Genomic DNA, 15,776 nt, shown 5'->3' with positions numbered 1-15,776 from the left:
TGAGTTTGGTGTTGGCCCGCGACTAGAAAAAGATTGCCGACCCCTGGTCTAAACCAACTCATCATTTTTTTTTCTCATTGAAACAATCTTGGTGCTGTAGCACACTTCACTTTTGACTCTTACAAAGTTATCAATATGTTGTAGGGTACATTTACATAAATAAAGCACCATAAAAATTAAAGCGTGTCTAATATGTTTACTATTCGCATTTGGTGGATCATCATGTTGTAAAGTTTGGCTGTGGTGGATCATGGCAGAAATCATTTGAACACCCCTTGTGTAGACTCTAACTACCGTTTGTAAAACGATAAATATTACAAACGTAAAACGCAAACGTTTAGTACTGACTTTCTTATAACGTTGTAATGAAATTTTACAAGGACTTAAATGTGTAGACTACCAGAAACGTACTAAGAACGTTGTGCTTGCTTTAAAATTTTATTAAAAATCAAAGCTGAGAACAGAAACGAAACAGTAGAACCCGTGGTATTATTCGTGTTTGGATGGCATATTAAGTGACATCCAACGTAAACTTTCAACATATTAGTCTCGCCCAACGAATATTTTTCAATGGCATATTCAATCGGATTCATTCAACGTAGGAGATAGCCTACTGCTGTGCAGGATGAGGATATGTCGCTGCTGGATACTGGCATCTCGATGTTCCTAAAAATAACTTTTTGTTATAATGGAAATAAAATAACGAAATTCAGAAATATATATCAGTTAGATATACATTTCTATATGATTACGATTTATTTTGCAAAAGTCAGGGGTGCATAACCTTTTAGCTGTAACGGCCCCTTGTCTTTATTTTTCTCACGGCCGCCAGTAGAATATGTTTTACGTCATAACGTGGCGTCATAAACCAATTAATTCTAAAAATAAATGAAGTTCTCTAACGGAGTCGTGCGAAACCATACAACTGAAAAAGGTCAAATCGCGTAAGCGCAAAAAATGCGTTTATTGAATTTAAATTGGCAAAACTTTCAATTTAAATGATATGGACTTAGGCACATAAAAAACAATGCCATATTGTTAAAAAAAATACCAGTATTTATTTCTTAATTTAACAGAAAATGGACTTATATTTTTTTAGTGACGCGGCGCACAATACTACAATTACATGCTGTAACAAATAGTGCAAATAGACTAAAACACAATAAAGACAGACGGAAATTCTCGTGAAGCGCCAACACTTTTATTTTCCTAAACATGTAATAGTCAACGGCCGCAGGTTGTGCACCCCTGGCTTAAGTAATAAATTGTTTAAATCATAAACGCAATACTAAAAGCTTGCAAATATTTGATTACATTGAAATTGCCTACAACATTATGGCACAAAAACATTGACAACTGTGTACACTTTAACTTAAGGAATATATTTGGGTTGAATGTTCTCTTTTTCAATCGTAAATAGTTGATATTTACTGGTTTCGCAGAAAGATGTAAATTTCAGTTTTTAAACACTTTCAACTAAAAGTTGTTCATACAAATAATGAGGGTTTTATATAGACCTAAACTGAACATCGAATGTAATGTCGATTACAATTAGCCTAAACTTTCTTTTTTATTACAATTCATATTTTAAAACAGTTTACCTTTTTATAAACTTAATAAAGTAAATTTTGATAGTTTGAAAAAAGCGTTAAATTATAGGGTCAATGGGGGATAAATTATAAAAAAAATATAAAAACAAAATGCAGTTCTAGGCCATTTAATCTGATAAATACACAAAAAAATAACCAGGTGTTGTCAAACGAATATATTTTGTCCTATGAAGAAAATGCCACACAACACAATTAACACATTTTTTTATGTTTAAGCCTTTTAAGTTGCTTGGTGAGCAACGTAATCTGTGATGTACTTGGTTACAAACGTAATCTGTTAAGCGATCCTGTAAATCTTCCTTAAATTTTAGTTAAAATCTATAATATAAAGTGCAGTACAAAATTACTTTTGATGTGTATTTTTCAATATTTAAACTGCATGTAAATATAACATTCAAAAATTATAATGTTTACTTTTGGGTAAAAGTTAAAAGATAAACTGCTGACAGCAAACTCCAGCGCAAAGCTGCCCTAACTTGCACTTCCTCAAAGTTCAAATGTTCGCGCAAAACACGTTCAAACTCGATTGTGATGATGTCATACGCATATCGGCCAATCGGACGTCGTGTGGAGTAAAATTATATGCACGGTAGCGAAGCGGGACGGGGTGGGAGGTCGTTGTGACCCAGCAGGAGGCCATTCATGCCAATAGCGTTGTTTCCCGCGGGAAAAGGTTAGTTAAGAATATAATATCTTTAAATTGAGCAACCTATGTCTATTGTCAGAATATATGCAATATGCTTCATAAACTTACCAAATAAGTGTTTGTTTGACAATTCACTTGAATGAGAAAAATACAATTTATATTGCACGTAAATTTTTCCAACAAATCAATTTGGTAATGCTTTTTTCGCACTTTAAATGTTAAATTAACTCGATTCCAAACTTTAGGATTCTAAACGAAATTGCCCAAAAATTAAAGAAAGCTACATATCTAAATGTTACTTTCGGAACAAAGAGATTTAAAATCTCTTTAGAGAAACGCTTTAAACAACGCATTTTTTTCAAAACCTAGACGTTTAACCATATACGTTGAATAGGATCATAAGCAAAACGTTTTTAAGAGTTTATCATTCGTTAAAATGAAACTAATATATTTAAATGTTTCCTACAAAGGTTTAAATAACGTTTTTTTGTCAAAACTCCAACTTTTAATCATATCTGTAAAATAAGTTCAAGTAAAACTTTATATAAGAGTGACTTTATTTTATATATTTATAAATTTCATGTAAACGTTTAGCTAACGGTATTTTATTAACAAATTAAACTTTTAAATATCTCCGTTAAAAAAGTACGGATTTTAAATGTTAATTATAATTAAAATAATATTCCGTTTTAAAACATTACTCAGCAAGGTTTACATAACGTACGTTTTTTTCAATAACGTAAGTTTTTTTGTTTTTTTTTAAAGTTTAACCATATACGCATATAAGTTCATAAGTAAAACGTTATATTATCGTGACTTTATTTTATAAATTTATAAGTTACATATAGACGTTTAAGTAACGGAATTTTATTCACAACTCACTTAGACGTTTAAATAACTTTGTTAAAAGGGTACGGATTTTAAACGCTATTTACGATTAAAACAAAGCTATATTCATTTAAAGTTACTTATTAAGGTTTACATAACGTTATAACATTAACGTCTAAAACGTTTATAATATTAACGTCTAATCACACACGTTAAATGGGGTCTTTAGTAAAACCTATAGTGTGTTACGTTTTTTCAACGTTTTATGAAATAATAATAAAAACTACTGTTTATGTGTTGCTTTATAGCGTTGACATAACGTAATTAAATTCTTATCGTTAACGTATGATTAAATATCTTTAAAATGTACGACTTTTAAACGTTATGACAAAAATGTTAAAAAAATTGCATTTAAATGTTGCCTATTAAAGTAACACTAACGTCATAAAAAACGCAACGTTAACGTCCTAATAAATGTTCTGTTCTTACGATTTTTAAACGCTAGTTTTAACGTTATAATAACGTTTGTAGTTTTCGGTTGTTTAAAAACTTCATGTCTACGTTATAATAACGTTTATTGGTTTTAGCTTCGTAAACAGAACAACGTTCGGGCAAAACCAAGATATAACATTTACTCTGTTGTATTTAGACGTATCACCACTTTACAACCAATTGTTAACGTTGTAAAATGGATGTATAACGTTTTGTGTTTGCTGAAAAAAAAAATAAATCAAGGTAGGCCTAATTGTTTCTTGTGGAGATTATTTTGTTGCCAAAGCCAATTCTTGTCAACATGCATAACAATGCTTACATTTCTTGCTCGCACTTAGCTTTATTCCGTAAATATATGAGTACCTAATTTAAAAGTGTGCTATAGATCTAATTGTCTAAAAAAAATAATCGTTATTTTACGATTACTCTACCATACAATGTAAAGTAAATGTTTGGGACTCACAGACTGACGTACGGTACCGGTAACATATAACCACAATATTATTAATTAAACCACAGTTGTTTATATTTTGAGGTAGCCTATAGTATTTTAGGTTGCTTTACTTTTCACCCAACCCGCCTATTTGGTGAATAATCTTGCTCCAGAACAGCGGTAACCAAACTGCAGCCACCGATTTGCTTATTTTCTACCTCAGCTAGATTAGATAACTCAATTACTGTGTTTGTATTCTTGTCTCGAGTATTTCGACTACCAATTCTTATAACTCCGTCATTATCACCGGATCCATTAATTATTTGGGTAAGGGTTTGGGTTTGGGTGGGTCAAATATTATTAAATATTTTTTCTTATGCACATTTTTCAAGTCAAATTACTGCATTGTCCAAGACCTCAAAGTCTAAAAGTCGGACTTTTAGATCCTTTGGATGCCCTAATCGTCGCAGACCTTAACTATACTAATTTCTGACGGATTGGGTGTCGTTGTAAGTAACCTATTCCAAATGGACACATAGGAGGCCGTAGGTTTTATTATAAATATTTTAGAATAAACGAGTTTAGGAGAAATTTAAGATGTTTTAAACACGATAAGATGTTTAATGAGTTTTTTTCTAGAACGTCTACTGAACTTTTTAGCAATCGTTATTACCGTTACGTTAGACCTGGACTACTAAAGACGTAAATAAAGCCAAGACGTATATATATATGGACTATGAACAAAGTTAGAATGAGCTAAAGACGTGGTTTATCACCCGATCCGTTAGAAATCAGTGCATTTCTAAGCAAAAAGGTCTACGACAATCAGGGCATCCAATGGCAGAAAAGTCTAGACTTTTAGACCTTGAGGTCCTGGCAATGCACTGATTTGGACCTTTAGGTAAACTCCCGGCGTAGTTAAATTAAAAATATTCATTAAAAGTTCAGAAAAGATAACAAAAAATATGAGATAGGATTAATAACACTTGACCCACCTAAACCCTAACGCTAACCCGAATCCTAACCCAAATAATGTGCGTTATTTTAATAATTCTTTAAATGCTGGGGAAAAAAGCCCAAACTCGGATGGGCATAAGATGGTTTCTCGTCCATTGTATTTAAGATTATTACGTCACAAATTGAGGTATTTGGTCCTGAAGCGTTATAATTATTAAATTATCGCACATTATTTGGGTTAGGGCGCTGGTTAGCGTTTGGGTTTGGTTGGGTCAAGTATTGTTAAACTTAATCTTCTTATGTACATTTGTTAATGCAAATTAGTGCATTGTCCAAGACCTCAAAGTCTAATAGTCGGACTTTTTGATCCTTTGAATGCACTGATTTTCGTAGACCTTTTTGCTTAGCACTGCACTGATTTCTGACGGATGGGGTGGGTTTATCCTACTGAAGATGTATTTAAAGTTTACTAAACGTGTTTGTCGAGCGTTAGTATTACAATTTTAGACTTCCTCGTGACGAAAATAAGGCAAATTAAGATGAAAACCAACAAGTTTTAGACAAGCTAAAGATGACCTGAAGCCATGGAAGAAGAAATGATTGCGTTTTTTAAAAGTGTATTGTCATCTGTAATCCAAGAAAATGTAGAACAAGCTCTACAAAATTGATATATATAGTATAGATCAATATATTTGGGTTTAATAATACTATTTGCTCGTGAACGCACTTTTAAAAATCCATTTAAGGGGTCGTAACTTTTAATTGACACCCCGATGCCACCTGTCACCGATTTCGTGACATCCTGTTTTACTGATTAAGTACACCCTGTCATTCATTTTTTTTAATCTGAAAAAAGTTTGCAGTGGACAGTATGCACTTTTATTTGTTTAAAAACGCAGTAGTTTGTTCCATATTTGCTACCCATAACTCAAGTCCAGTTTATACTGCGTATTTGTTGGGCTGATAAAGTTAGTACCGCTAGGCAGATGTAGAGTCGCTACATTTTTGTAGCCTGCACTTAAACAAGTTTAAAAAAAAAAAAAAAAAAAAAAAAACTGCCAGTTCTAACAATTAACTTTAACAATTTAAGTTTTAACAATTAACCATATTTAATTAAAAACAATTAGCGCTAGAATTCAGAACTGGCAGTTTTTGGGTGAAATTCATAGAGATCAGTGGTCGCACCAAAAAGTATTTTCAAACACATAATCTTTGTAATTAGTATTCTATGGTCGGGGGTTTACCTAAAGTTTTAAGTACGGAGAGGTAGATACTTAAACGTCTATAGTAGGATTCCAAATCTAAGCGTTTTCAGAACGCTTCCTATTGGCTGAAATTTAATGACGTCACAGATGAAATTTTAAGACGTAACAGGCGATCAGCTGAACGGCCGTACTAGATAATTTAGTTTTCTTATAGAAGAAAAATACCAAACGGGTTTTTGAACATATTTTTAACTCTGGTAATAGGACACGTCGAGCCGCTGCAAGGCGCTGGTCTAGAATCCTACCACAACGTTGAAATGATTATTAAGCAATGCATAATATGTGGGTTAGGGTGTCGGTTAGCGTTTGGGTGTGGCCGTGTGGGTAGGTCAAGTAATATTGTTTAACTCTATTACTGGACTCACCCAAACCCAAACGCTAACCGGCACCCTAACCCAAATAATGTTCGTTGTGGTAGGATTCTAGACGAGCGCCCCGCTGCAATGCTGTCGTACCACATTTTCGTCCGGGGGTTTATATTGCTAACATTATTCGTGTTAGCGTTTGGGCTTACGTGGGTCAAGTATTATTATATTTAATAATAATGTTTCCCCAACCCAACCCAAAACCTAAACCAGTCCCTAACCCAAATAATATGCATTGTGGTGGGATTTTTAATGAGGCTCTTTTAATTTATGCCTACACGTTGAAGCACATTTTTTGATACTATTTAAATAAGTCTTAGGAAGATATCAGACAATAAATAAATCTAATGTACTGTTAACATAATTATATTTTGCTAATATTATACGTATGAATCTAATTTACTGTTAACATAATTTATTTTTACAAATGTTATAAGTATGAATCATGATATCTCATTTTAGACAACATTCGTACAGTACCCTTGGATATATAATTATATATATATTCTAGAATCTAGAAACAACTGTTTTCACAAAAAAATTGTTTGTTGCTTTAAATGTGCACATACCTAGCATATTCATTGACCATGCTTTCTTTATTAAACCAAAAATTGACAACACTAGATAAGGAGACTTACGTATTAAAAAAACAGAAAAAATCACAAAAAACACTTCACAGATTAAATAAAAATGACTTTAAACTTTGCATACACATTCTCCGGCTTATTTGAATTTGCAATTAATATGATTAAAATTAAACTGTAATATTTGAAATAATTCATTTAAAATCAGTTTCAGTAATTCAGGCTGTGATGCAATCAACATCTAGCCATGACATGAGGCTTGCATCCAAGATCTTGGCTCAACAGGGACAGTCACTTTTTCAACTGAGCTACATAGGGCTCCATGGGAACGGGTTAAGGAACAACCATAGCACATTGCCTGCTGCCTTCTGTTACATTTACAACTCCATTGAAGATGATCTAAAAGACTATTCATAGCATGTTAAACCTAGTTAGTTATAAATAGAAATGCCTATCAAATTAAGAAAGTTGAAATAAAATGCATTAGATCACAAAATAAATATTATATATACAAGAACATCATAGTTTAGTTTTCAACCTTTTAGTTCGTAACCAAACGGTAAAGTGCATTCTTACAATTTGAATCCTAATTGCTTTAATGTCATTCACGTTATGGACCAACAAATCAATATTTAACATTAAAAAACTTTTAACATTCTGGATTTGAAACTACTATTTAATAATACCTCTGGTATTCTACTTTGAACATCCCATTCCTATCAATCAGGCATTTTTTTAAATGAGATTTACTGTTTAGGACTTTAGGATCTTAAATATATAATTTAGATTTTAGATGTTTCTTTAGATTATTATAAAAAAATGTTGTGTAATCTAAAATTGTGGCAGATTTAATATCAAGGATAATTATTTTAGTAATTTCTTAAGTTTAAAATTTTTGCTAATTGAAAAACAATTAATTAGTGAGTTAATAAATCAAGATTTCCATAACTGGTCCATATTCAGTAAAATGTTTTTTAAAACAGCAAATCTAAAGCTTAAGGCAAAACCTGTTATGTCCAAGTGTATTAAATATTTTCAAAAGTATTTTTTAGATTTCTTTATAATAAATCTAGATGTTTTTGATTTAATTTATTATCGTTAGAAAAAATGGCAACTATCATTGAAACAGCACACACCAACTGTACACAAGCAGAAAATCCTTCTTTATTTGTTGCACTTTAATCATACTCAAAAATTGCTAATTAAGATCTTAATGAAAATCAATAAATGAAGCAAAAATTGTAAGTGTTGTAGATATTGCACCAAAGTGCCAACTTAAAATACAATCAAGTCAATCAGTCTTATATAGCTAATCCTAAGGTGTGTTTAACAATCACTGATGGTGGGTAAAATTGACTTTTAACACTAATATAGTTCCAACTCATTTAAAGTTTTGTGCTTCATTCAGCCTACTTAGACCACCACAATAGATTAGAGTTCATAATTAACTGATTCTAACCTAAAGGAAAGTGGCACGCCGCCTGGTAAATAATACAAAGTTTGTCACACAATTGTAGATTAGATCATCATTACTTTTACAGTAAAGGCTGAAGTTTTCAATCCTATTTATTCAAGTTGTATGATATTTGCAATCAGGAAACTGCAGGCTATTGTTACTAAAATGGCAGCTAGAAATGAGTAAAAGGCAAACAAAAAAAAATTGCCAATTAAGTTGGTTGTTCAAACGCACATGACAAAAAATATTTATATTTAATAAATAATAAACAAAACGAAGTTATTAAGTTTAGTATGTTACTGTATACCCAGCATAGTTGCGTACGGTTAGTTAAGCAGACTGTACGCAATTTTTTGGGGCCCTTTTTCACTATTGTACGTAAAAATTAATAAAAAATTTTTTTTATTCAAATGCCGCATACCACAACACATATTGTTTGGGTTAGCGTTTGGTTGAGGGTGGGTCAAGTTATTATTAATAATAAACATAATATTACTTGACCCACCCTCACCCAAACGCTAACCCGCACCCTAACCCAAACAATATGCGTTGTGGTATGCAGTATTATTATTATTTATTTTTTTGCATGACTTTTCACGTACAATAGTGAAAGAGCGCCTTTTTTTGTAATGGCCTGTTTTGGCTTTGCACGCCTGCATTCACACACAACTCGTTTTGGCTAGGGATATTATTAATCAAGTTTAAACACACTTGAACTAATTTTTGAGACATATACTGCTAACGCTTGTTTTTTAACAGAACAGTGGTGTGGTTATTTTGCGCTTCTTTTACGGCGTAAGATTTAAAACGGTGTCAAAGTATTTACCCATAAGCCAACTAATTTTCTCCTATTTACCGACACGACAATAAACGATGTTTTAAGTAACGTTTTATGGTTTTGCTCAAAGAGACTTTAAATCTCTTTGGTTTTGCTTTATTTTTCGTCAAGTACTACAGTACATTTGCGCTTAATAAGAATATATTACGTCATAAAATTTCAGCCAATAGGAAGCGTTCTGAAAACGCTTGGATTTGGAATCCTACTATGGACGTTTAAGTATCTACCGTACGGAGAAATAATGAATTGGAAAGAATGGAAGCATTAATTGCTGAAGAGTTGTCAGCTGTAAAAAAAAACCTTTTGGCCAAAGTTGAACACTGTCAAATTATTGCATGTCACCGAAATCTTGTTTCTGTGAAATTAACGTAAGGGCTCTAATAGTGTTCAAAAACAAAGTTTGTATATACCCACTAGTTTAAAACATAACCCCAAGTTTAAACATGGCCATCTTCCCCTTGGGAATTCACCTCGTGCCAGAAGATATGTTATTAAAACAAATACTTCTTTTTTTTACTCCTATTGATAAACAGTTGACATGCAATATTGCAAAGCATCCATAAAACTTTTGCCAATTCACATTGTATTTATTTAGAAAAACGAAACACAGGGAATTGACAGCTTCCATTCAGTTTCCTAAAGACTATCCAGAATCAATATTGTTAGTGGAAATAAAGAGTAAAGTTTTGTCTCCAAGCCTGCTTAATTACATTGGTCAAATCTGTGACCATGAGCTAAAGAAATATGTTCATCAAAAACAAGTAGGTCTACGTCATTTTAACTTGGCAAAATAAGGTTAAACTCATGCTACTGTTTTAGGTATTCCTACTTGTGAAGTTTTTGCACAAATTCTTAAATGAAAATCCTCTGGTAACTTGCAGGGATGAGCTTACGTCAATCAAGAAATGCCTTATAGTGGTAAATAACTATATTTACTGCTGAATCTTTATCCATTAAACTGAACTATTTTTAGGAAGGTGTGGATACCATGAAAATCAAACAAAAACAAGGAATTGTTTCAGTTCATGTGAAACAGAAAAATTATTTTCTAAAAGTGAGATTAATAAAAAAAGTATCACACTTAAAAACATTTTTGGTGATATAATTTTTTAACAAACAGTGTACAGCTGCTGTTCCAGACCACTACCCAGAAGAGAGGGTCGAGCTTAAATTAGATGATCACAACTTTCCTGCTGTAATGGCATATTACTTTATATCACAAGCAAAAGAATTTGCACGACAAGCTGTGGAAGCCCCACTCAAAAAGGATCCGAAGTGGGTTAATGGTAGATGTTGAACTGTTTGAGGATAATACTTGCACTAAAAAGACCAAACTTTCCATTTTTTAGAAAGCCACCTTTCCAACCTAGTCCTCATTTTAAAAAGGTCTTGGAGTTTTTAATACAGCAATGTGCAAAACGCTACCCGCTAGAAAATTGTCCAATTTGTGGGGAACCGAGTTTACCGGACGACCCAATGGTAAGCCAGTTTGACCTGCCAAAGATTTAGACATTACCAGCTTTATGTTTATTATTTAGAAAGTTGTGAAGGAAGTAAAAGATGCCAAATATGCAGATCGGTTGTTTTGCGGACATTTGTTCCATCATGGATGTTTAGATAAGTTTATGAAGACACCTCCATTCCATGGTAAGCGTCTTTCAGATCTAACCTCATAACAGACATTTTATGACAGGCAATTTAGATTTATAATATACTAATTTTCTTTGAAAAAGTTTACACTGTGTAATGCATTGCACTTATTGTTGGTAAAATGTCAATGTCTCTTGTATGCAGAGGGGAAGAAATGTCCAAAATGTTCGACTCGCATCTATCACGACAAGTGGAACATTTCGCCAAAGCTTGCTGAGGAACGCTGGGCACATCATGAAGCACGTCAACGCGAACTCGATGAAGTTGTAGACTTCTTGTCATGATACTGACTACATATGCATAATCATCAGCACTTAAAGAGGTCAAGGCAAACTCTGTTGACAGCCACCTGTGTGTTCCTATTGTTATAATAAATATAAATTAAAATAGTTTGATTTCAAGAGCATATTATTCCTCAAATTAAACCTAACCTCAAATATCTGGAAACGCCTTTGCACAGGCAACCTGGCCACCTTCTTGGTACTCCGCTAGAGAAAGCCACTGAGTTTTGATATCATCAGAGTTTGCCCAAGTTTTGCCCCCTTGGCAAGCGTATGATATTGGACTATATTAAAAAGGCGGAAATGTTAATTTTTGATAACTAACAAAAAATAAAATTTGTACAGCCACAATTTTTTTTTTGCTTTTTAAAGGCTTAACAAAAACCTGAAACAGTGTTTATATGTTATAATAAAATGTTCAAGTGCTAAATTGCCAATACAAGACACATATACGAATTATTTTGGTATAAATTGTACATCATGCAGTAAGTAGCTTTATAGTTAATTAAGAAATGTTTGAGCAAGAACAATATGCAATAAAAGTTTGAAATTACTTCCACTTACTCTTTTGGAAGGGTAATATTGACCTCATATTCATCTGGGGCTAAGCGTCGAACATCGCGATAAAGACGCTCTTTGAAATTCGGAAATAGGCAGTTTCCACCAATAATCAGGATATTTCTAAGCAAGTGTGGTTGCTGCTCTAAAAACAAAAAATTAAATAGAGATATGAAAAGAACAATACATCCTGAAAGTCCATCCTAATCATGGTTTAGCTTTAATTAAGAATCGTTATACCTTCAGGGCATTTTGAGACCGAATACAAAATTGCTTCTGCTAAACCCATTTGTGATATTCCAACATCGGAAGGATGAAACAGTATTTCTGGAACCGTAAATCTTTCGACAGTAAGTCGAATTGTTTGTTCCTGCTGATTCTTTCCTTTCTGTACACCTTTTACAGAATCTTCCCAAGGCTTAAAAAAATAGGCAATTATTTACACGCCTCTTGGGTGCCCTGCGTTTTATTTGAATTTATTAGGGGGGGATGTAAAATAATTTAAAAAAACAAATCATTTTTAGGGAAATCCTACAACACAAAAGCCTTTCTTCTTACTAAAAAACAAATCCATGCAGTTTTGCAGTTAAAAGTATATTGAAAATTGTACATTTGTGATTGTCATATATGTTGTTACAAACCTTTATAAAACCCCGTTTGATGTGGGTGTAGTCTGGCAAAACATAATCTCTTAGTACTGTGTTTTCTTTGCCCCTTTTCTTACAGATTTCCATGTCACTGTTAAAGTCCATGCTGATGTAACATGCGTCTTCTTTTACCTAAATAAACCATAAAAGGTGATTCATATTTTAGGGGGTGTTTAACATTTTTAAGAAATGATAAAAAAAAAAAATCAAAACCTGATTCATGACATAAGTCTCGTCCATGACTTGCAGCTGACGGTAGGATATCACTTCCTTTAGATGATTTGTCATAAGCTTTCCACCAACATCAATTCTAAGTCAGAAAATTGTAAATTATTTCTGCTTTGCCAACTAAGCGAACTTTTATTTTTAGCCAGATATACCATGATTTTTTAAATATTTACCTGCAAACAGCATCAACAATTTTATGATTGTTATGGTAAGGAACGATATGAGTGAATGAGTAACCAGAGTCTACAACAAGGCAACTGTGTTCCTCTGGGTTTTCTGAGGAATACTAAAAAATTTTAAAAGAATAATTAATAAATTAACGTTTCGAATAACTCTTTATTTGAAACGTTCAAAATTATACCTACTTCTGTATGGGCTTTGATATTCTTATTACGTCTTACTACAACCTCCAACCATTATGTTTCAAAATAATTAATTTGATATTAAAGTCTTTTGAATTTCCATTTTAAAGTCTTGTAAAAAACATGTGCATGGCAAGTATTGAATTTAACATATCAGAAAGTTAAAAAAAGAGAGAAATATTGACCAACGAACAAAGATCCAAAACCCAAACTATAAATACAATTTGAAATTGAACACCTCTACCTGGTGACTTGCTAATGTAGATGTATTGGTTCTTATTAGGTTTTCAAATTCATATTCTTCAAAAAATATTTCATTCATTGCTTCTTGTGTTGACCCAAAGTTGAAATGAGGCTCTGTTACAATCATGCTGGTTTCATTACACTTCAGCTAAAAAATAATTTAATAGATTAACAAACAATTCACTGAATTCTAGCATAAATTGTAAACCATATTGTTGCAATACATACAGAAAACTAACCCTACTCGGAATGACAAACCCAACATTAAAAAATTGCACTCTAAAGTAGTAACAACATTTTAGCAACTATCCAGACCGTAAAATAGGTTTTAAACACACAAACTTCAGTAAATTATTAAAAGTGGTACATGTACTCAAAATAATCCAGTATCAGCAATAATGGCGGATGTCGTTAGTTTTGTCATTGTTTGCTGACGTTTCTTGCTTAGATTAAAAATAGGGCTCAACCTAGGGTTGAGCTTTTTGAATCTTTAGGTTTCAGTATATTTTTTTTTAATATTAATAATTCTGACATAATTGTACCTAATTATTTAAAAACAAAAATGTTTGAAAGCATACATTGAGAACATCCTTTCCAAATATGTGATCCCAAATTTGCCTTTGGACATCCCAATTAAGTAAATAACCTTTTTGGAAGGGTAATACATAAAACAAACTGGAAAAGTCTTTACAGGAATCAATTTGGCTTGAAATAAAGTTTTTTCTCCTCTCACTCTTCGAGCGAAATATTGTGTTTGGCAAATTCCTGTAAGAGGCAAAAAATATGTATATATTTTATTTTATTACTATTATTAACAACCTTTGTAAGTCAATAATGACCATACTTTGTGTTGGTTGTACTAATAGACCAAACTGTAACTTATCATTTTAACTCGTTTACTTCGTATACATCCTTTAGGGTTTTAGTTTTTAAACTAAAGAAATTTGATGAAGTTATTCAATCTTGAACATGATTTCACATAGCAACCCCCCAGTTTGCATTTCATGTCCACTTTTTACTTCAACTTCGGGTGTGCAGCTTCAAATTTTGTGATTTCAGTTCAGGGCTGCGGAGTCGGTTGAAAATAACCCGAGTCCGACTCCGGCCAAAAAAATAAACCCGAGTCCAATCAAATGTGCGATTTGGTGAGCCCGAGCCCGGCTCTTACTGTACACTGTACAGCCTTTATTCCGCCAATTTACGTAACTAAAATACCGTGGATATTCAGCAATCCACTCAATGTGTGTTTTTTTGAACTGCGCATGTCGGACTCGGGTAGTTTTATGTGGTCTTACTCAAGTCCCGAGTCTGACTCCGGTAAAACAAACAGATTCCTTGGGTCCCGAGTGCGACTACGACTCAGCAGCCCTGTTTCAGTTATCCAATCATGTTTAATATTGATTACTTGAGGTTCCTAATATAACGTTTTTTCATAATTTAGGTTTGCACCTGTCACGGAATGTATATTAGGCAACCACCTAGTCTACATTCTCTAACAATTGCACACTCAATATTTTTAAATCGATTTGTATGCACACATTAATTACAGAAAGAGGTTTAATTGTGATAGAATTCTGAACTTCAGGTGTGCATAAAACCTTGAATGCACACCTGAAAATTTGGCTATATGCCCAAGATACCGGAAAAAATTGTTATAGAATGGAGGATAGGCAACGACAAAACAAATAGCAAGCAACCTGTTTTACAAAAAAAGCAGTATCACTAAAGTTAAATGACTAAAAATCAATTTACTTAAAACACTTGATTTTAATAATATTTATTTGCCAAATGTACCTCACTGTAGGGATATCATTCTGAGCCACTTTCAAGGAACATGCTCCGTTATCCAAAACAGTAAACGACATATTTTAAGAAATAAAAACGGACTTAGTTGCTATTATTTAAAGAGAACAAGTAAAATTACAAAAATGTGACTTCAAAAGCAACACTTTTTCATGTAAATTTATTTTATGTGCTAGGACAGGGGTTTGGCTACCTACAGCAATTTGTAGATGCCAACTGCCAACTCTCTTTTACAAACTGGGCACAATACCATCCCATTATTTGGCTATGTTAAATAGTTATCATCTTTGCACTTATTTAAGTTATGCATCTTGTTTTGAAGAATTCTTTTCAGCCTAAACGGTTGTACAAAACCAGGAACTATCAACAATGTAAGTTCACTCAAATAAGTATAGTAAACTGGTTAGGATTAAATTTATCGCGTTTTCTGAAATATTTTTATTATACATTTTCATTGTGATCATGAAAGGAGTCCTGTGGATTTTTTGGCGCTCTTTCACTATTGTACGTAAAAATTAATAAAAAAAAAA

General features: G+C 32.6%; 2 protein-coding genes across 2 annotated transcripts; one reads left to right on the top strand and one right to left on the bottom strand.

Moving 5' to 3' along the window:
• The first annotated feature begins 9,708 nt into the window (after positions 1-9,708).
• Positions 9,709-11,874, top strand: LOC146136139 (uncharacterized). The gene is made up of 8 exons (XM_083395079.1): positions 9,709-9,842; positions 10,070-10,235; positions 10,294-10,392; positions 10,448-10,528; positions 10,595-10,749; positions 10,824-10,953; positions 11,013-11,121; positions 11,269-11,874. Exons 1-8 carry the CDS (start codon positions 9,730-9,732, stop codon positions 11,406-11,408), a joined length of 993 nt encoding a protein of 330 aa, XP_083251205.1. The 5' UTR covers positions 9,709-9,729; the 3' UTR covers positions 11,409-11,874.
• On the bottom strand, positions 10,993-15,339 carry LOC146136138 (actin-related protein 6-like). The gene is made up of 10 exons (XM_083395078.1): positions 15,238-15,339; positions 14,022-14,208; positions 13,445-13,591; positions 13,012-13,124; positions 12,824-12,920; positions 12,605-12,742; positions 12,204-12,381; positions 11,970-12,108; positions 11,556-11,689; positions 10,993-11,483 (listed from the first exon to the last, which is right to left on the bottom strand). The coding sequence occupies exons 1-9, from the start codon at positions 15,306-15,308 to the stop codon at positions 11,557-11,559; spliced, it is 1,203 nt and encodes a 400-aa protein (XP_083251204.1). The 5' UTR covers positions 15,309-15,339; the 3' UTR covers positions 10,993-11,483; position 11,556.
• Between the last annotated feature and the right edge of the window lie 437 nt (positions 15,340-15,776).

Source organism: Ascidiella aspersa, chromosome 8, assembly GCF_963924565.1.
Source record: "Ascidiella aspersa chromosome 8, kaAscAspe10.2, whole genome shotgun sequence".
Taxonomy (NCBI): Eukaryota; Metazoa; Chordata; class Ascidiacea; order Phlebobranchia; family Ascidiidae; genus Ascidiella; species Ascidiella aspersa.
This window is presented reverse-complemented; position numbering and strand designations above follow the sequence as displayed.